Genomic DNA, 21402 nt, shown 5'->3' on the forward strand with positions numbered 1-21402 from the left:
TTATAAAGAACCTTTTTTTAGAGCAAAGCTGCATGACCAGAAATTTACATGAAAGCTGGTGCAATCTGAGTTTTAAACAAACTCATAGGGGTGATTCATGAAAAAGCCAAAGAACATATTGGCAAACAAAAACTATTTTATGAATAAAAATTTCATATATGTATTCTTAGCAATCTAAAAGCCCAGAACGAAAAATAAACTTCGATGAAAAAACCTCAAATTTAAGGTTTAAAATTCATATTTTGGTTATAAGCATAAGTAGAAGTGAAAAGATGAGGGTGATAAAAGAGCTTATACACCTTGAAGCAGGGTATACAATTTCGATGGGAACTAATAAAAAAATTGTGAAATTTCGTAATTTTGAGCTAGTTTAGAAGTCAATTTTGAGGGAGATTACAATTTTTTTTAGAAATTCAAATTTAAAACAATAAATTTGACTAAAAATATTTCTCAGTTTTTGACATCTTTCAGAGGGTCAAAATCAACCCACTAACCATGTTGTGAATCCTCCCTCCAAGTTCCACATTTGTTCTTGCAATTTTTCTATGCCAAAATATAACCGTGTTGTGTGTGTTTTTGTTTGATACTTAGTGTGATGAATCATGTTGTCGATGGATTAATCTAAACAAAAGAACACTCATGAATAATAGAACATAGACATGAGTAGAGGGGAAAAACAACTTTATTGATCTATTATTGCTTTTTACAATTGTCTCTCTCTAGCCCTCCATGTGTATTTATACCCTCAATAGAAGGGTCCCAATAGGATAAATACATGTACAATCTAGTATAAACCCACATTATCTATAAAGAGAAATAAAAGAGAAAACATTTGAAGCTAACTGGCCCGTATGGGTCTTGGTTTCTAAACACTTCCCCTTGGGTGAATAATGTGCTATACATATGTTTCATTAAAACTCCTTCCAAAAACTTGATGGGAAAAAGGATAGGAGAAAGAATACATAGTACAACACTACTTATATTGCAATGTTGCCTCATTAAAAACCTTAATGTGAGAAACATCAAAGAAAATTCACTAAAGCAAAAGAGTACAACTATGAATTAGTCTATGGGACAAACTAAGGGAAGTGTTCCCCATGATTTGTGCATGTCTCTTAACCTTCGTATTCCAATGCCATGTATAAGCTTTTCATATACGCATGTTGGTAGTGAGTTAGTAAATAAATCTGCTAGATTTTCACTAGTCTAGGTGAGAGTCACCATAATCTCTTCTTTCTTTTGCAATTTCATGCATACACAAGCTGAATTATCTTCATAGATAATTATTGGGGTAGGGAGATATTCATCCCACATGCATTATGTACATGTTGTATCACTCTCCTTAACCACATGCATTCTTTGCTCGCTTCAAATAGTAATATTATCTCTAAGTGGTTTGTTGAGGTTGTGACCATTGTCGACTTCCATGAGATGGGTGTACCACCATAGATAAACACATATCTAGTATGTGCAATGCTTTATAGGGATCAGACAAATATCTAGCATATACATATCCCACCATGATCGAATCTTGATTTTTCTTAAAGAATAAGCCAAGATCTTGTATTACACGCAAGTAACGAAATATCTACTTAATGTTATTCCAATGTCATTTCATAGGAGTTGAACTGAACCTTGCTAGGAGGTTGACTGCAAATGCAATATCAGGTCCAGCATCATTCGTGAGGTACATTAGTGCACTTATGGTGCTTAAGTATGGGCATTCAACTCCCATTAATTCTTCATTATCCTCACATGGTCTAAATGAGTCACTTCTATAGATAGAGATCTTACTACCATCGAGGTTCTTATCGGGTATGAATCCTTCATATTAAACCTTTCTAATATCCGCTACGTTGATTGGTATAGTAATAACCCTTCTAGAGTATGCTCAAGCTGCAGACCTAAGCAATATCTAATTTTACCTAACTCTTTCATTTCGAGCTCCATCTTTAGGTAAACACTAGCTTCTTGATGCCCTATGTGGTTCCGATGATATCCAGATCATCCGCATATACATAAATAATACAAAATTTTTGTTTTAAATCTTTTAATGAACACACATGGATAATAACCATTCTTGATGAATACTTTTTCTACTAGAAATTCACTTAGCCTACTGTACCACATTCTACTAGACTGTTTTAACTCATACAATGATCTTTGAAATTTAACATTATACATGTTGCGCTTTATTTTCTTTTAGAACTTGAATCTCATTGAGGACTTTCATATAGATTTCAGAATCTAATGACATATAAATATGCGGTCACTACATCCATCAACTGCATTTCTAGGTTCAAAATGACTACCATTGATATTAAGAATCAGAGTTTAATCCCATCCATTACATTGAATACGTTGAAAATGTATCTAGGCCCCCTAATTGTTTTAGTGATTAATGAAAATCAATTGATGAGGACTAGTGTCTATGTGAGTTTTGTGAAGGATAAGATTAGTCCTCATGGAGGTGAAGTCGTTGCAATGCCCGTGTTGAAAAGAGAAGAAAATCGATAAAATTATGTTGTGTGTGTACTAATTTTGAGTTAATTAGAAATGTCGTACGATGAAGGCAGGTGCTACAATGAGATCTAGGAATGAGTCCGGTGTTCAAAAACCTTTTTGAATTGTGCCTCTTGCTATCTTTTTTTGAAGTTGTGTTGTGCTGACCAGAAATTCTAAAGGCTGACCAGAACTTCCGAAGAGTTGTGTGCACTTGATTTTTGGTGCCGTAGAACCATCAAAAGTTCTAGTAGTGTCCACCAAGAAATTCTAACAGAAGTAAGCCATTGAGTTTTGGTTCAGTAAAATGGTTGGAAATTCTGAAAGTCTCCACTGAAACATCTGAAGGATTGTGGCCACTTATTTTTGGTTATGTTAAATGGCCAAAAGTTCTAGTGATGTTCACCGGAAGTTCCGAGAGTTGTTTTTCGAAAGTATTTTAATTTTCATGTTTGGGGTTACTGTAACTTAACTGTTCGAAAGTTCCAAAGGTGCATCTTTTGCCTCCAACGACCAAATCTAGAGAGGGGGGTATAAATATCCCCTTCATCCCCCCAAGCTAGGGTTGTTGGTTTGCTTGAAGATTCATTTGATTTCTGGCTTCATTTCTTGATATTCATATTAAGCCTTGCTTTCTCACTTCCTTCTCTCCATAAATATGAACGTTTGAATTTTGTGTGTGTGATAGTGGTTGGATTTGAGTTGGTCTGAGTGCTTGGTATTGACTTTATGAGAAATTTCTTGAACACTAGATTTATTCTCAAGAAGTTCATTGGAAGCCTTTTACTTTTGGTGGTTGAGGACACCTAAACAGTTATGCATAACTCCTAATTAAGCCACTAAGGTGTGTGTGGTGTGCCAATTGAAAGTTTGTGAAGGTTGGGTATCACCTCCGAAAGGGAAGAGACATCTCAATTAAAAGGGAGTGCATTAGTGCAATCCTGAAGATAGGGTTTGTGGAAACCCTGCTCGAGTGAGCTCCTCAATGGAGAGTACGATCCCCTCAAAGATAGTAACTTCGGTAAAAATTCTTGCCTAGCAAAATCTTGGTGATAGTTCTGTTTCTCTCACTCCAGCTTTGCTCTTGTTGCCACAAGTATTCCAGTCATTGTTTGTGCCTTCCTTGTTGTGCTTATCGTGTCATAGTTGTGGTTTGTGAGCTCTCCATAGATTGTTTAGCTAGTTTGTTCACTACATTCAAAATTTCTGAAGTTTGTTTAGAACTTCTGAAGGTTACAATTCATGCTTAATTTTGTTAAAAGTTTTATCGCATATTCACCCCCATCTAAACTTTGATTTACTCTTTCATACATCTCATCGAAATTGATGTTGGTCTATGTGTAAACCCTTGTGCTACTAATCTTGTTTTATACCAGACCACATGTCATTTCATTTTCAAACGAACACCCATTTATATCCTACAGTGAATATCCCTGCAATTGTATGACCTATAGGACTGAATACTGTTATTTTATTGAGCAAGATTGTTTCTACCTTTATTGCTTCTTTTTATTTCACAAAATATTAATGCTTTTTGCATTTTTTTCATGGACTTTGGTTCTAGATCTAGGTCAATGATCTTAGTGATCTTTTTGGCATAGTATATGTTGACAATAGTAATCTTTTTATCATATATTTCACTTGTATCCACATTCCTTATCTTCACTATGTCCTGCAATGTTTAAGTCAAGAACTTCTAGTCTGCTAGTGCTGGGAATAACTACATGTGTGTGTTCACTGTCGCCTTCCTGACAAGCTCTTTCACTATTTTTTTATGTTATGGTGTTCTGCCCAAGCTTTTGCTTCATACGACATCTCCTAGAAACTTTTGTTTGGGTGTCTACAATCGGTATTCTCTCCCTCTTCCATAGGAGCCTGGGTATATGTAGAATTAATTAAAAACCACCTCCTCTTCATCATAAGGTATTTATACTCTTTCCAGTGCATTCATAGCAAGTATATAATATTTCATTATCCCTTTGTTATTAGTGAAGGGTTCAGGCAGATTATTTGTAATTCTTTGCAAATCATTTGAACTTCTTGGTCAGATTCCTTAGTACGTGGGTCTAACTGTAAGAGATATTTATTCTCCCACTTAATTTCTTGGCATTCGACCTTTTGTAGATACTTTCCTCTCCTTAATGTCGGGAAATGATCTTTATTAAATATGCAATCAGCGTAGCGAGCCATATGTAGGTCGCCATTCAATGCCTCCAAAAAATTAATTATAGATAAAGTTTCAAATTCTACCTAGATGACTAATTTTCTATGTGTACCCATTGACATACGCTTAGGTGATGGTACACGGACGTATATGACACACCAAATTTTTGCAGATGGAAAATATTTGGTTCTTGTCCACATGTAAGTTGCACAAGGGATACAACATCGTATGTAGTAGGTCTAACTTGGATTGATGCTGCAACATGGAGAACATGTAGTTGGTAAGTTGCTAGACCGTGGCAATGGACGAGCTATAATGTTAATCCTATTAATGAATTACTCCATGAGACCATTATGAGTGTGGACATGTGAAATAGAGCGTTCCACTTTTATTCCCAAAGCCATGCAATAATCATTGAATACCTTCAACGTAAACTCCCTGGCATTATAATTTCGAATGGATTTAATGAGGTTATCCTGGAAATTATCTCTCACTGGATTATTTGGCAAATTAGTCACGCAAATGTATGAATCATTACCATACAGTACCAGAATGGTTTGGACGTTGGATTAATTGGTCCACATATGTCTCCTTGTACTCGTTCAAGGAATACCAGTGATTTGCATTCAACTTTAAATGAGAGGGTCTAATGATTAATGTTCTTATAGCACAAATAGTACAAACAAAATCATCTTGATTTGGTAAAATCATTAGTTTTCAAATTATAGCCATGTGAGGTTAAGATGATTCTTCTCATCATCCCTAGACCTAGATTGTCCTAAATGGTCCTGCCATCTTAACTTAGGATTTTTAAATATTGTTTTTAGTGCAACATGTTTGGGCTTTATATGTGTGTAGTACATGTCAGATGTCAAGGAAGGGAGCTTTTTGAAATAGTCTTACAATTTCCGTCTAGTTTCGTTATGAGAAGAAATTCTAGTATAGTCTCATTTATATATGGTTTCTACATAATAACCATTAGCATAGATATCTTTAAAACTTAGAAGAGTGCGACTAGAATCCTTGCAATGGAAGAGCATATTATATGATGATCTTAGCACCAAGTGCAAGAACCATAGTTGCTCTACTCAGTCTGATGATGTAAGCACTACTCCTTGCAATGATAGTAATGTGACCATTTTAGGGTCTGGAAGTATATGGTATCTTGAAAGATACTATTGGTGGTACAACATCCTGCTAGACAAACCTCATCTTCCAATGCCATACTACTTAACACTTGGCTGAAGAGCACGTTTGTGCACATAACATGTGATAAATCAGATTGTCGATGGATCGATCTAAATAAAAGAACACTCACGAATCATAAATCATGGGAGTGGAGGAGAAAGCAAGTTTATTGATCTCTATTATCTCTTTTACAATGTCCCTCTCTAGCCTCCATGTGTATTTGTGCCCTCAATAGGAGTAAACCCTAATAGGGTAAGTACTCATATAATCTAGTATAAGCCCAAATTATTTCTAAAGAGAAACAGAAGCGAAAACAGGTGGAGCTAACCAAACCATATGGGTCTTGGTTTCTCAACACTTTAGGTCCACCAAGGGCTGGAAGTGGAACCAGACTTGAATCACTTTGACCATGGTTTAAGATCTGAAAAGCGAAAACAAAAGTCTATGCACTCAAATTAAATTTCAGTTGTCTAATAAAATTTTTTATTTTACTACTCTGAATTAATTTACGGGACTACTTAGCCCCTAAACTATTTTTAGCTTATTTTACACCTAAACCATTTTCACTCCTCAATAGAATCTCTATTTTTGTGTGTGTGTGTGTATATATATATATATATATATATATATATATATATATATATATATGTTAGTATTTATTAATAGGTGGGTAAGGAATAATTTTTTTGATTACGAACTGATATTGGGTATAAATAGAAAAATTGATTTATTTTGGAACAAAATACAAAATCTAGATATTAGCTTATTTTGGGACTGAGAAAGTATGTTATAATGCGTGTATAATCGTATTGGTGTAAACCGGGACTTATGAAGAGAAAATAAAAGGAGAAGTAGGATTAAGGAGTAAAAATAATCGTTTCATTAGCTTGAAAGGGAAAATGAGAAAAAAAAAAGATAGTTTATGTGATTAATTGCTCTAGTGAAATACTTCAGAAAAGTAAAATGAACTTTTTAGTAAAGAAAAAAAATATCAACATAATGTCTTTTTCTCCGCACCAATGTAGTTTGGCATTCTCCCCAACGCATCAACGGCTCACGTTCTTCGCAGATAGGTTAATTCTATTTCTATAGTTTGTGTGCCTAGATATTTTTTTTTACTCATTTAATCTTTCTTAAAAACTTGTTCTACGTATAGATCTTGGATATATACAACTTATCTCTAAATGAACCTGACTCCGAGTGACGAGGTGGTCACACCAAAAATTGTCAAATTCAACTTCTTGATACCAAACATCCGAACAACCAACACTTGGCACACCTAGTATCAAGTCCATGTTATCGGACGGTCAGTGCCAAATGCTTTGGCGCCTGTATACCATTTTGCTCTCATAGAGAAGAAAGGGGAAAAAGAGCAAATGGTCTCGCCGCTGCATGCACGCAACATTGCTGAAAATAAATGACACAATAATTTATTTGGTCTTTTAGTATCATATATTATTCACGCCCATATATCTCTATTGCATGTGCACTCTCCACGTAACCACGCATCACAGGCGTGTAGCCCATATACTCTTCGGAAAAAAAGAGCAATCGGCTTTTAAAAAAAAGTTATACATTAGATCCGATGTTTGCTACTAGACCATTCTAGTATAAACATGTATGGACGTTGCTTAGGGCCTGTTAGGGAGGCTTCTCTCATCTGCAGCTTTTCCTAAAAACTGTTTCTATCAAAAACTGCTCCAAACGATCCATAACTTCTGATTCTGTAAAATGAACTAGGAACCCATAAGCTGGTGAAACTGGGTTTAGGACATTTTCTAGATTCTCAGAAGATGGCTATCAAGCAGTTGCTTCACAGAATCTAAACCTTCCCTAACAGACCCTTAAAATTGCACCAAACCTATTTTGATGTCTACATGCATGGGGTTAAAAGGGTCGATTTGCAAGAGCACTCGCTGCTGATTTGGAAGGGTTTTGGAGTAAGCATCATTCATCGTAGAAGAAGGAAGAGAAGTTGAGGAGACCAGTCATCAAGGAACGTGGGCCGTCCGATTTATTTGATCACCGATGGGATCATCACACGGAAGGCGTCTCTTTAGCCGGCCTACCGCTGAGTCCACTCCAGTCAAGAGCGTACTTTACTGCGATATCCTTTCCACTTCCTACCGTATCCTATATACCTATACAAGTGATCCCCACTAATTTATTTTCCTCCTCTGTGGTTGTTCCACGTCATCGACTGTAGGCCTAAGCAGTCATTATTAGTAGATCATTAAAATTATAATCAGCCCACAACATAACCATCTAACTTCTCCACGGATTCATCATTAAATATTATCCATTGCAACATCACATCCAAAAAAGAAGCACTGATTTCGGCGTTGACAAAACTATGAGGTATACCTAATATATATGTATCATTTAATTATTTTGATTCTTTGTGACAAATTAGAAGATTAAAAATATAAAGCTAACTCAAATGTCTTATGAATAATTTAAAACAACAAGCAGTCCCTATCAACAATGCAGCACGAGGTGGCTCAAGAATCTACATAATAGAAATGGTGCAGGCTATTACCATTGCTGAAAACAAAGTGAGCTAACATTCATGAAAAATTCTCTTCTCCTTTATTCCAATACATTGTCCAACAAAATTTATAAGTCAACTCATAATATGCAACATGCAGCCTCCACATGCTTCCAAATAATCGTACCCGCTCCTTACTATTTTCTCAATCCTGAGCTATCTTAATTTTCGCTGTCAAGACTGCTAAATCTAAAGGCTTTTGATGCTTCCAAATAATCAGACCAGTTGATTATTATGTATTTCTTTGTACTTATCTATCTTGATTTAATTTTGTTCTAAAGACCATGTCACATCTTTTATGTACACCGTCATATGTCAGAATACATGTCCTTTAGCACGCAAATCAATATGCATGTTTAATGAAACCATCCTGATATTCGAACACAGGGTGTTTTTACTTAAAATCATTGTGCTTGCAATACAAACTTTTCTTATAGAAATTTATTCATAAATCTCACAGCAATGCGCGGGATATCTTCTAGTTTTTCTTAATATATAATACATAAGCCTGACCGTTGCTTTATAAGAAGCTAATTCACTTGTTAAGAATATGTTAGCTATAAGTGAAGGGAGTACGACATTTGGCTACATGTAAATAACAGGAGAATAAGGTCTAAGGGGATGATTGTTTAGTTTTTCATATAAATAGCTAAACAACATATATATTAGCAATGAAAAATAATTTATAAATAAAACTTATATATGTATTCCTAACTGTTGGGTTATGACTCAAATAACCTAATCCTAACTCTAGTCGTAGTACTAGTCCTAGTGCTAGTCTTATTCTATGTCTATAAATATAAGTCACCGTTGTACCTGTAATTCTGTATCGTTATAAGTGAATTTGTCTCCCATGGTTTCTTTCCTCGCTGTCTTAGAGATGTTTTTTCACGTTAAATCATGTGCCTTGATCTACTATTCTCAACAAGTGGTATCAGACCAATCCGATCTACTCCGGCTGCGGCGTTCGTCCTTCGCGCGTTTTTTTGCCGACTGTGTCTCGACGACTCGGCGTCATCTCGTCACACCCGTGCGTACGGGCGCGGTAGCGGCGACAAGCTGTCCGCAAGCGCGCATGTCGTCGGAGCCGTACCTCCCTCCGTAGCCTGTACTACGGCCACCTCTTGGTGAAGCAACAACAGCTTGCCACACGTTTCACGAGAAAGAAAAGGAACAAGCATCAATTTTTGTTCTGATCTGTGACTTCCCCGCGGAATTTGCTACGCTCACACCGACCATCGTACCAGCACCCGTTTATTCTTCAATTTCTTTGGAGATTTTTCAGCTACGTGCACACAACTTTCGTACCAGGGAATTTGTTCTCTTTTTTCAGATCTACCGTATATTTTTTGATCTACCATATTTTTTCTCTTCAATATGTCGTCCAAATTTGACATCGAGAAATTTGATGGCAAGATCAATTTCAGCATATGGCAGATTCAGATGAAAGTTATTCTCACCTAAGTTGGTGTTCGGAAGGCATTGGGGTTAGACCAGATGATATGACTGATAACAGTAACGATCTAAAAGCCAAGATTGAAAAATAAACTTCGATAAGAACAACTTCGAATTTAAGGTTGAAAATTTAAATTTTGGCTTATAATCATAAGCAGAAACGAAAAGATAGGGGGCGTACAAACACTCCAACACAATAAGGGAAAAAAATTAACATGTCATTCAACCCTGTTAATTTGTAAATCTTTATCCGGAGTTTATGAAAATCCGTATATATGGCCGTTCAGTACTCCAAGTGCCTGACATGCAATATTTACTTCAGCATGGTCATTAAAATCTTCTCTTCTTTCTCGATCAACTCCTTAATCGTTTTGTCTAAATATTATTAAAAAATAATGGAGAAAGCGCACCTATAGTTGGCCTACCTCGAATCGCCAAGAGCCACAAGTGTCAATTTACCTGAAATGATGGTGAGCCAAGCAATCGTTGAATTGCAACACAGAGATTCAGATAGATAGCTAGAGCAGCCAAAACTTTGGCCTTTCGTTTTCGCCTCCTTAAATATTTCTTGCACATAAGTGGCACTTTGCCGACCATATAATATCGCACAACTTTATCAACCATACGATGATATATATCACATGACCCCGTTTTCTTTGTATAAATGTGTATGCGAGGATCATATGTGTGTGTACGTATGACCTTCCCACCATTCATCAACCGTATCTGGTCTATTTCTGATTTTAGCCCCAAAGCGACGCAAATATATAACCACCTTCGTTTCTACTTATCCGGTCACCAAAACGTACTATGGCCCCGTTCGGTTTACTAACCCAGTTTCTCACCCAGTTTCTCTTGTTTTTCATGTATACGTTTTTCGAACGGCTAACTGGTGTATTTTTCTTTGCAAAAATTTTCTATATGAAAGATGCTTTAAAAAATCATATTAATCTATTTTTTATTTTTTATAACTAATAATTAATTAATCATGCACTAATAATCTATTACTACGTTTTTTACACCGGATATCTAACCTATAAACAAACGCGGCCATGTCAGATTATTGGTATGTATGCTTGGGAAAATTTCACTTGTAACATAGATATAGTTGATTACATGAAAAAAATTATAGAGTATATCTATTATGAAAATTTGCTTCTTATTATCATAATTTTGCACTCAACGCTAATGACAAGAAGACATCTAAAACACTAATAATCTATATAAATAGGAATCGTTATACCCCTTAATATATAGATGCTTTTACAATGGCATATTCACTCATCCTATGGTGCTACACTGCTAGGACATCACATATGTCAGTGACTCTAGTGGATCCAAATCCTGCCATGTGTTATCAGTGATTTTACATGAAAATGTTGTTAGCAATGTTGTTTTTCAGGCTAGATCTATTCTGTAGCACTTATCTTTGGTGTTTCCTTCCTCAAAAAGCTGTGAGATGGTCACATAAATAGATAAAAAGTTGTTTGGATAGCTCATAACAGATAAATTTTGAAAAAAAAATTAACTGAGAATATAACTTAAATTAGGAGAAACTGAAATGGAGAAGATAGGTGATCGATTGCTTTGGCTTTATCCTTTCCCCTTTATATCAATCTTTTATTTGCATATATATATTTTTCGTTTTATTCCAAAATTAATACTATATGGAATCTACATTTCGTGTCATGCGCTCGTGCTACCAAATGCTCCACGTGTTGTTTGATTTAATTTCACAACATTTAAATCAGGATGAAAAAACGTCAAATACATAGTTGCACGATTTACTGCACGTTCTCCGTAATTCAAGGTGAGTACTAAATGTAGTGCATTCACCCATTTTGAGGAGTTATTAATACTTAGCTAGCTGTATTCCTACCAAATGGAAAATAGTGACATTTAATTTGTCCACAAAAGAAACAAAAAATTGCCCCAGTACATCTGTCTTCCCAGCTAGGTGAACGTATATCGTTTGTTCTGTTGTGCAAAAGTTCGAAACAATCCAAAGAAGCTTTATGTAGGAGAAGAGACGACTGTAATGCCACGTCTTAAATCCCATCTAACATCAACTGCATCTGTATAAGCAGTGTATATTTATATTTAGCAAATTGAATCATCTCATCTCTATCCATGTATTAATTAAGATTGATGGTACATCTCAACCCCTTTCGATACAATTATAAAAGAGCTTTATGATCTCAAATATATATTACCGTTTTATTTATACTTAACGACGATAGTACCGTAGACGATGTCAACACCTGACTATCAATAACCTACTACGATAATAAACACACACCTCGGTATGCCATATTTCACTGGTTACAATTTACCGCTACAACAACCAGCCAACCCAAATATGGCCCCGCATGCTTACATGCTATCTATCTAAGTCTCCCTAGCCTATTTATTTTCGGAGAGGGTTGGAGGGAGTCTGACACCTCCCAAATTTTTTTTTCCTTGGAGATAGATAATCCCCCGTTACATATCTATCTCTTACTATCTATATCTTCTTTATATTTGACGGTAACACATATGGCTGTGCGTGGCTCCACCATTGGAAGGGGAATAAATACAACCTTAGGGATGGGGTTATAATTATAAATAACGCTAGTATAGCTTCGTTCCCCTTCGTCTCCCCTTCTATACAAATCGGGGCGTGCTAGGTTTATTTAATTAAGGCTAACCTCCCACAGTAATCAAGGAGTGTGTGGGTGTGGAAGAGAGGGGAGAAAGGAAAAATATTCGCAGGTTAAGGTAAGGTAAGCGCGGAGGCGAGGGGGGGGGGGGGGGGGGGGGGGGGAGAAGACACGCAGGTAAACTACTCCTCTCCTCCTCCTCTCTCTCTACATGGTGAAGATGCCATCTTTCTCTTCCTCTGTCTCTGTCTCTCTTTCTTTCTCGCTCTGTTCCTTTTTCTTTGCTCGGAAGGGGGAGGAGTATTGACGGGCGGCGGCGGAGGTGGTGGTGGTGGTGGTGGTGGTGATGGATTTGTCGTGGGGTGTGCGCAGGGGGGATGAGCGCGGCGGCGGAGGCGGAGGCGGAGGGCGTGGCGGGGAAGGGCAAGGGCAAGGAGAAGGTGGTGGAGGTGGAGGCGGCGGCGGCGGCGGGTCTGGTGGGCGGCGGAGTTGGAGGAGGAGGGAGCGCGGCGCTCGTGGCGTACCCGGCGCGGATTGCGGAGTACAAGGACGTGGTGGCGGACGCGGCGGTCTTCAGGGCGGCGCTCGAGGGGCTGCACGCGCAGATGGGGACCAAGCTCAAGTAAGGGATCTCTTCCTCTTCCTCTTCCTCCTCCGTGGCCAATCTCTATCCGGCATCGCCATGCACCTGCATTTTCTGTTCCGCGAGCATTTGATGATGCCATGCGCTTCAGAACGGTTGCTGTTTATTATTGTCGTTGGTGCTTTGTTTCTTTCAATGCGGAAAAAATTGCAACTTGCTTGGAAGATAAAGTTTTTGGGGGGAGAAAGAGAAGTTTGGGAAGGGATAGCGAACCTAGTAATAATGAGCGATGCAAATACTGGGATTTTTTATTCTTTTTTTCATCCATATACGTCCGGTTTTGACTAATCAACCCATGTTACCTTCAAAATTATGTGGCCTGTATCTGCCATTGGGTCTCCAATTTTTCGATAGAACACATTTCTGTTTTATCCTCTTTTTTTTCCCTTTCTTCGTGTAAATAAATGATGTCTATGGATAGTGATAGTTGGCCGGGCCTTGCTTTGGGTAATTATTATTGTTCTATGCCATGTTCAGAGATTAATTCCTTTATATCTTGTTAATTTTGACGAACAGTCCTAGTTAATTATGTTATGTTCAACATTTATGTCATTGCTCACTTGTAGTTTGTAGTTGCCTTAGTTATTTGAGTGTTTTTAGCATGTCCCTTCCAAAATACTTTTGATCGACTAAAAATGCTATAGCTGTATTATGCGAAAAGAATGACATGCATGTTTTTCAATGTTGCTTGAACATATATGATTTATATGTTGATGAATGATTTGCATTGTAACCTGTTTGTGTAATGTGGTAATTGCATACTTCAGTTTGGTGTAATTCTAAGATCATTTTTTCTTAAGGGTGCCAATTATTGGTGGAAAAGACCTGGATCTTCATCAGCTGTTTAAAGAGGTCACTTCACGAGGTGGCATTGATAAGGTGGGAATTCCATAAAAGCATTCATATCTCAATTGTCAGATGTTCCTTGCAAAAGTAATGCAAAGCTGGTATGCATATGGTAAAGAAAATATTTTCTTGGATGTTTGCCATAGAAGAAAAAGGCAAATTAAAGGGATGATACTTTCAAATTTTGGTTTTCATGATCTCATTATTAGTTGTTACCTGTCCACCTGGCAGGCAGATAACTGAATTTTGTTTCTCACAGGTGAAATCTGATAATAGATGGAGGGAAGTAACAGCGTCATTTATTTTCCCGGCTACTGCAACAAATGCTTCTTTTATGTTGAAGAAATATTACATGTCACTATTATACCATTTGGAGCAGCTATACTTGTTTCAAGCACAAGGCTGGCATCATGAAACCGGTCTGTGGGATCCGCAGAAATTTGTCTTCTAGTTTGGCTGTTCTCTTGTTTAGCTCATACCATTTTGTTTCAACAGATTCCAGAAGTACTTCCTGTACAGAAATGAAAGCGGAAGGTCAAGTTTCCCAGAAAAGGAAAAGGAGCAGTAATTCTTGTTCTTCAGGTCAGTTTCAGCTCATTCATATTCTGCAAGTTTTGTTCTGTTTAGGATGACTTCTGTGGCAGGCTAGCAGTTCATTATGAGAGATGAAGATATTAAAAATGTTACTCAGAAAGTTTCAGTAAAATTGTATCATTGTGTTAAGTGTTGTAATCATCAACTTGCAAGTTGCCATAGCATTTCTTCAGTTGAAGCTTGTGAGTTTGCAGCAAAATTTTACATTCCAGTCTTTATGTTTTTATTCGACAAATAGACCCTCCAATAAACTTAATTCCAACAAAGGTTCTGAGGTACAACATCTCGGCCTCATACACTTTGGGCCTGTTTGGTTGTATGCATCAGTCTAGCCTGATCCGTGTGAGTCATCCAGGCTGACTCTAGCCTAGATAGGTGGGTGCAAATGAAGTTGTTTGGTTGCCGTATTAGTTGAGCCTGTATGAGTTGAGATTTTGTTTGGTTGAATGCATCAGATCTGAATTTGGTTGGATTACCCCTCATATTTTATGGGTGAAGAACAATGACAACATCACATTTATTAATAACAATGATATGAAATAACAAAAAAAAATCACGTCGGTGCCCACTCCCTCTCTCTCTCTCTGCCTTCTTCCTCCACCGTCGTTGGCTGGTGCCAAATTCCTCCATCATCGCTGGCCTTCTGCCGCCATCGTCATCGCCCGTCGTTGTCGGCCGCCACCACAGCTCCTCGGGGTCCTCTGCTGCTGTCGTCGCAGCTCTTCGGGGCCCTCCGCCGCCGCCGTCGCTGTCGGCTGGTGCTGCAGCTCCTTGGGGCCATCCTCCGCCGCCGGCCGGTGCTGCAACTCCTCGGGGCCATCCGCCGCCGCCGGCTGACGCCATCCAATCCCCGCAACCCCTTCCTCTGTCGTCGCCGCTGACTGGTGTCGTAGCTCCTCGAGGCCATCCTCCTGCGTCGCCGGCCAGCGACGCAGCTCCTTAGGGCCCTCCTCTATCGCTGGCCGACGCCATCCAATCTCCTCGCAACCCCTTCTTCCTCCGGCGGCGCCGCCGACTGGTGCCGCTGCTCGTCATCCATTGTCGCGGCCGGAACCTCAGGGTCTAGAGCAGCCGCGAGCTAGAGCTGATGCAGGCGACGAAGGGAGGAGATGACAAAGGGCGGTGTCTGAGCAAAAAAAAAACGACTGCATGCGCTCAGCCTGCATCCGGAGTGAAGTTCCCTCCTATTTCTAGCGGGCCTGGCTCCGGAGGCTTTTTTGCATGAGCTGGACCAGGCCCCAAAGGACGCCTAGGCAACCAAACACCAGTCGCCTGCACCTACTCATGCGAGCCAGGCTTCATGCAGCCAACCAAACACGCCCTTTGGTGCTAAGAACTTTATCGAGTTGGCATGGAGTCCACATGGTGGCCGCTGAAGGTATTCAACTCTAATATCTAGGATAACAAGCTAACAGTTTCAATTAAACAACGATGGAAACAAAGTGTGGTGGTAAGACGCCCTCCTTGCCTATCAAACTAAGTTCGATCCTTGGCTAGTCCAATTTCCCTTTTTTTTAAGTGGCCAATGGGTACCATATATAGCTTTTAAGATTTAAAAGTAAGCACCCGGTGATTCATGTATGTATGGGTAGAGCTGTCCATTAAAAGAAAACAGAAAAAATACCATGGAGGGAGGGGCTCTCAATTTGAATGCTCGAACCGAGGATGTGTAGGAAATCATGAGGCCATCAAAGCGCTACACCACTTATAAGCTTGTTACCTCTTGTAGGCCACAAGCCTTTAAGAGTCGGCACCGAGAGCTTTTGCACTGATCGGCTGCTCATATGGACTTCGTGCCAACTTGGCAAAGTTCTCAGTGGCAACATCTTTTTTATTTTCTTTTTTTAGTGGCCAATGGGTGTATATATATATTTGTGTGTGTGTGTTGTGTGTGTGTATAAGCAAAGCAAGCATTCCTTGATTCATGTGCGTATGCATAGAGCTGACCATTAGAAAAAGAGAAAGGGGGGAGGGGGCAAACTCTCAGCCTTGAACATTCGAACCCACAATGTCGAGGAAATCATGAAATCATGAAACCAGCAAACCACTAGACCACTTATCACATTGTTACTTATTGTAGCCCACAAGCTTTTTAAGCTTCATATCTGGTCATGCCAAGAGCTTTAGCGCTTAGAGACTGTCACATGTACTTCGTGCCAGCTCAGCAAAGTTCTCAGTGCCAACCTTTTAATATTCTTATGTAGTTGCCAATATTCTTTCTTTCTTTTTTTCAAATTTCAAAAGCGAGCACTGAAATCATGAAACCAGCAAACCACTAGACCACTTATCACATTGTTACTTATTGTAGCCCACAAGCTTTTTAAGCTTCATATCTGGTCATGCCAAGAGCTTTAGCGCTGAGAGACTGTCACATGTACTTCGTGCCAGCTCAGCAAAGTTCTCAGTGCCAACCTTTTAATATTCTTATGTAGTAGCCACTATTCTTTCTTTTTTTCAAATTTCAAAAGCGAGCACTCCTCGATTCAAGTACAAGTGAGCAGAGCTGACCGTTGAAAGAAAAAAAAAGGGGAAATAAACTCAGCTGGCATCTACTCCCCTTAAACTATAACAGTCCCACCTCTCTCCAAACCTCAGTTTAAACACTCAACCCAGGATGTTAAGGAAAGCATGAGGCCAGGTCACGAGACAGGACGGGTTGAAAAACACTAGTTTGTGATCTTATCAAACGAGATATTTCAGTGTTTAGTCAACTCTTCCAACTCTTCAAGAAAACCATCCATCTATTTGGCTTGAACCCGATTCAATCCAACTCGATTCCTGGTTTTGAAAAACTTGGAAGAAATCTCTGAGTGACGGAAGGGAGTGGACCTGGCTCCCTTCCTTTGAAAGAAGACCGAGCTTGATGGAATGATTCCTTTGGGGGAGGGATCATTCAAGCAAGGGAGGGAAGCAATGCGCACACACGCATACGCGTGTGTGCGCGTAGTAAGATCGTGCATGTGCGTGCGCGATATAGAGACGCGTGCGCATACGCACACGCATGCACGTTATAGAGACGCGTGCGCATACGCATGCACACATCACACGCGCGTGCACGTAGAGGGAAACCATTTCTATGGTCATAGAAATGAGCTAGAACGCACTTTTAATCACTTTAGGTACTCAGACACCTAGAGTTCATAAAAGTGCTGCCAGAGCTCGAAAAACGCCTTTTTTCTCGTGCCACATACCCCCGTACATGAAACACCACTCGGGCAAGGGGTAGGCCCTTTCCCTTAAGTACTACCTCCCCCAAGGTAGTACTTGTCTGCTGCTTGTGAAAACAGTAACAACATATTTGCGCATTGCTTATCCGAGTAACACTCGCTTCCCCGAGAAGGAAGTATTACTCTGCCTCGGAATAAAAACAGCTATAACAAATAAAACAGCTATTACATATTACCACTCTTTTATTCGAGTAGTCCTTTCACCCCCGAGGTGAAAGTCCTCTAGTTATTTGAACAACATTTAACATCGAACCACTAGAGCACTTATCAGCTTGTTGCCCACAAGACTTTTTAGCTTCATAAGTGGTCAGCGCCAAGAACTTCGTGCCAGCTCAGCAAAATCCTCAGCACCAATTTGTATGGTACTGAGCAAAGGGTCCATTCTTGGAATAATTTTGTTGTACAAGTAGATCAATCTAAACCTACTTATAAAATAAGTTTAGCGCCGTATAGAATATGCTTGAGAACAATAATACTTCAAGTAAATGTTTCTCCATTTAGCTTAACACAATTATAGAACATGAGTGCTTTTAGAAATTTATAAGAAAAATTCTAAACCCACTTATAAATTTGGTAGAAACAGTCATGTTCTATAATTATGCCAAGCTAAATGGAGAAACATTGATGGGAAGTATTATTGTTCTCAAGTATATTCTATATGATGCTAAACTAAATGGAGGACATTGATAGAAATTATTATTGTGGCTGATTGTTAAATGGAGAAACATTTACGGGAAGTATTATTGTTCTCAACTATATTCTACACGGTGCTAAACTAAATGGATGACATTGACAGAAATTATTGCAGCTGATCCTTACATTTAGGTAAACTTGTTAAAATTTATGACTAACAGTTTATTCCTTCAACTTTGTCAGACCTAGCTTCTTCCGATAATGTTGATGTGATAATTGATGGCAAGTTTGAACATGGCTACATAGCAACTGTTATCATGGGCTCAAAATCAACGAAAGTGATACTCTATAATTCCACCGAAGAACCTGTTGTGTCAACTGTGGCACCCCGCGTTGCAATTAACAGTGCTGGTTTGAAGGGCACACGTCGCCGCCGACGCAGGAAGAAGCTAAGTACAACAGACCCCAGACATCCTAAACCAAACAGGAGCGGCTATAATTTCTTCTTCCAAGATCAGCACAGGAAGCTCAAGCCAGAACATCCTGGACAAGACAGGCTTATCAGCAAGATAATCGGTGAACGATGGAACAATTTAAGCCCTGAAGATAAAGCAGTAAGAGTAGACACGGTCTTTTTGAATTTCAATACTTTGAATTGGCAACTGCTTATCATGCAATATATGTGCTTTGTAACATTTATATAAACGGTATTGTATGTATATCAAGATCATGCAATATATGTGCTTTGTAACATTTATATAAATGGTATTGTAGGTATATCAAGAAAGAGGTGTAGAGGACAAAGCGAGGTACCAGAAGCAGCTAGCTGCTTATAGAGAAGAAGTCAGAACAGGTCAGCCTATCAGCAACGCTGTGCCTATTCAGCAGAGGCTTCCTCAGAAAGAAGTGACGATTGATGAGGTGGACTCTAAAGTTAGTGAAGGTGATATCCGGCTGTCCAATCAAGGATGCAGCGGCAGTAGTAGCAGCAGCAGCGATGAAAGCGCTGATTCGGGAGAAAGAAATGTGGAAGATGATGAAGAGTTTAACACCGAGACATCTCCTGAGCCAAGCATGGAAACAACAGATTCTCATGGACAGCCTGATCCTTCTGCTGATGGGGATCGCTTTGAACTGCGCCGGAGGGAGAACCCTAAGATAGATGAGAAACGTGACATGCCACCTAATTAACGATTGTGCCGAGTTGAAAAGAACATTTCTGAAGGTAGCAAGACTAGAACAGAATTTTAAGTGGCAACCAGCTGCAGGATTTGTCTTCTACCTTTGTTGTAGGATCAGATTGCTGTTTTGTTTCACTTTTACCTTGGCATCGTCTTTAGAAAGTGATGTGCTTTTTTAGCGCATTGAATATCTTCCTTTTTTTACTGCTAGCAATTTGAATTGCTATTTCTTAGGTGAAGTGGTCATTGGTCACTTCAGGGCATCATGGAGGTCTGATGGTCCAGAAAAAATGACATTGTTTTGTTATTCACTTTGTCATAGGAGTATACCAGTATATTGCTCACATTAGAACTCATTTAGTCTTATACAGTTGTAAAGACTAAATATTGTTAGCAGGGAAAGTTTTGGTTATATGACATGAAAAATTGGTTATACAAGATGGCAAATTTGATGGTTTACTTGCTACTTCCATCACGTGGCAATGGCACATGGGACTTGTTTGCGTCAATGAAATGTAGCGAATCATCAAATCCCTTTCTGATAGTTGTATGTAATTGAAGCCATTTAACTGGAACCAGAGCGTGGTTCGTCCGCTCGATCCGCATCGGACGGAAAGTGGAGAGCAGCCGAGCACATGCTCAACAAACTGCCTTGTCTTGGCCCACAGATACACAGTCATAAACAAAACTCCCAAATGTTCTTCCTCCTTTATTCCTCTAATAGAAAAGATTTTGAGCATTGCACCGGACCATGTTAGTTTTAATTCTGTAAATTAAAATAAAAAATAAATTACGCATTGTATCGAGAATAGTAAACTATGGTCAGTATACAATTAAGAATAATTAGGAAACTTATAATTGAGAATAGTAAAATATGGTCAACATCGTAGACAAATTAAATAATATGGGTTGTCTTTCAACAAGAAAGATAGAGACACGCTAAACCCTCTTATGATATTTTCAATCAAGTTCCCTGAGTCATACACTCATACTCCATTTGATTTTTTGTTTGATGTAAATATTTAATTTTAAACAGTACACAGTGATGGCTAATAAATACATTTCAATTTCCATTCCTTTTAAATTTTATTGTTACAGCGAACGCTAGCGGGTGGTAGTGATGCTGGGTTGAGATCGAAATCTAAATTAGACGTAAATTTTACGTCTTATACAGACAAAACATTTGCTGGTATTCTTCTAAAAAAAGTATAAACAAAATTCTACCGATACTGTGGCGAGATATACTTGTTATATCCTCGACGAGCACGAGGTTTTTTCAACATACATGCATAGACTTTGCAGGAAACTGTTTTAGGTTCACGAGGGGACGTCCCCTCGTCTATGTAATATTACACATGTTATCTAAATAGTTATTAAAAAAATATAAAAAAATTACGAATATAGACTAATACTACCTTCGTTTCATAATATAAAACGTTCTAGCGTATCCTAAATTCATAGAGATATCAATGAATTTAGATATATATATATAAACAATATACATTGGTTAATAGATGAATCTAAGCACAGCTAAAACGTCTTATATTATGAAACAGAGGGAGTATGTGATATCACTACACAAACATGTAAGTTAAAATAAGACTTCTACAATCCATAACAAAAATAACAAATATATGATTATAAGTATGTGTATACTATTTACGGTTTAATTTTTTATTTTTGTTATAAATTGTAAAAGCCATATTTTAATTTGCGTGTTTGTGTAGCGATATATCACATATTAACCTGTCTTCATAAATTTTTTAAAATTTTAATAATTAT

General features: G+C 38.4%; 1 protein-coding gene across 1 annotated transcript; it reads left to right on the top strand.

Annotated features, from left to right (window-relative positions):
- Nucleotides 1-12721: 12721 nt before the first annotated feature.
- Nucleotides 12722-20093, top strand: LOC102719644 (high mobility group B protein 15-like). The gene is made up of 6 exons (XM_006664970.3): nucleotides 12722-13118; nucleotides 13940-14018; nucleotides 14245-14404; nucleotides 14481-14567; nucleotides 18683-19053; nucleotides 19214-20093. The coding sequence occupies exons 1-6, from the start codon at nucleotides 12874-12876 to the stop codon at nucleotides 19628-19630; spliced, it is 1359 nt and encodes a 452-aa protein (XP_006665033.2). The 5' UTR covers nucleotides 12722-12873; the 3' UTR covers nucleotides 19631-20093.
- The last annotated feature ends 1309 nt before the right edge of the window (nucleotides 20094-21402 follow it).

This window comes from Oryza brachyantha, chromosome 2 (genome assembly GCF_000231095.2).
Source record: "Oryza brachyantha chromosome 2, ObraRS2, whole genome shotgun sequence".
Taxonomy (NCBI): domain Eukaryota; kingdom Viridiplantae; phylum Streptophyta; class Magnoliopsida; order Poales; family Poaceae; genus Oryza; species Oryza brachyantha.

Bases quoted from the DNA above. Each gene is read 5' to 3' on its own strand.
- LOC102719644 (XM_006664970.3), top strand. From the start codon at position 12,874: ATGAGCGCGGCGGCGGAGGCGGAGGCGGAGGGCGTGGCGGGGAAGGGC. The intron at 13,119-13,939 runs GTAAGGGATCTC...TTTTTTCTTAAG, and splicing joins CAGATGGGGACCAAGCTCAA to GGTGCCAATTATTGGTGGAA. The intron at 14,568-18,682 runs GTCAGTTTCAGC...CAACTTTGTCAG, and splicing joins CAGTAATTCTTGTTCTTCAG to ACCTAGCTTCTTCCGATAAT.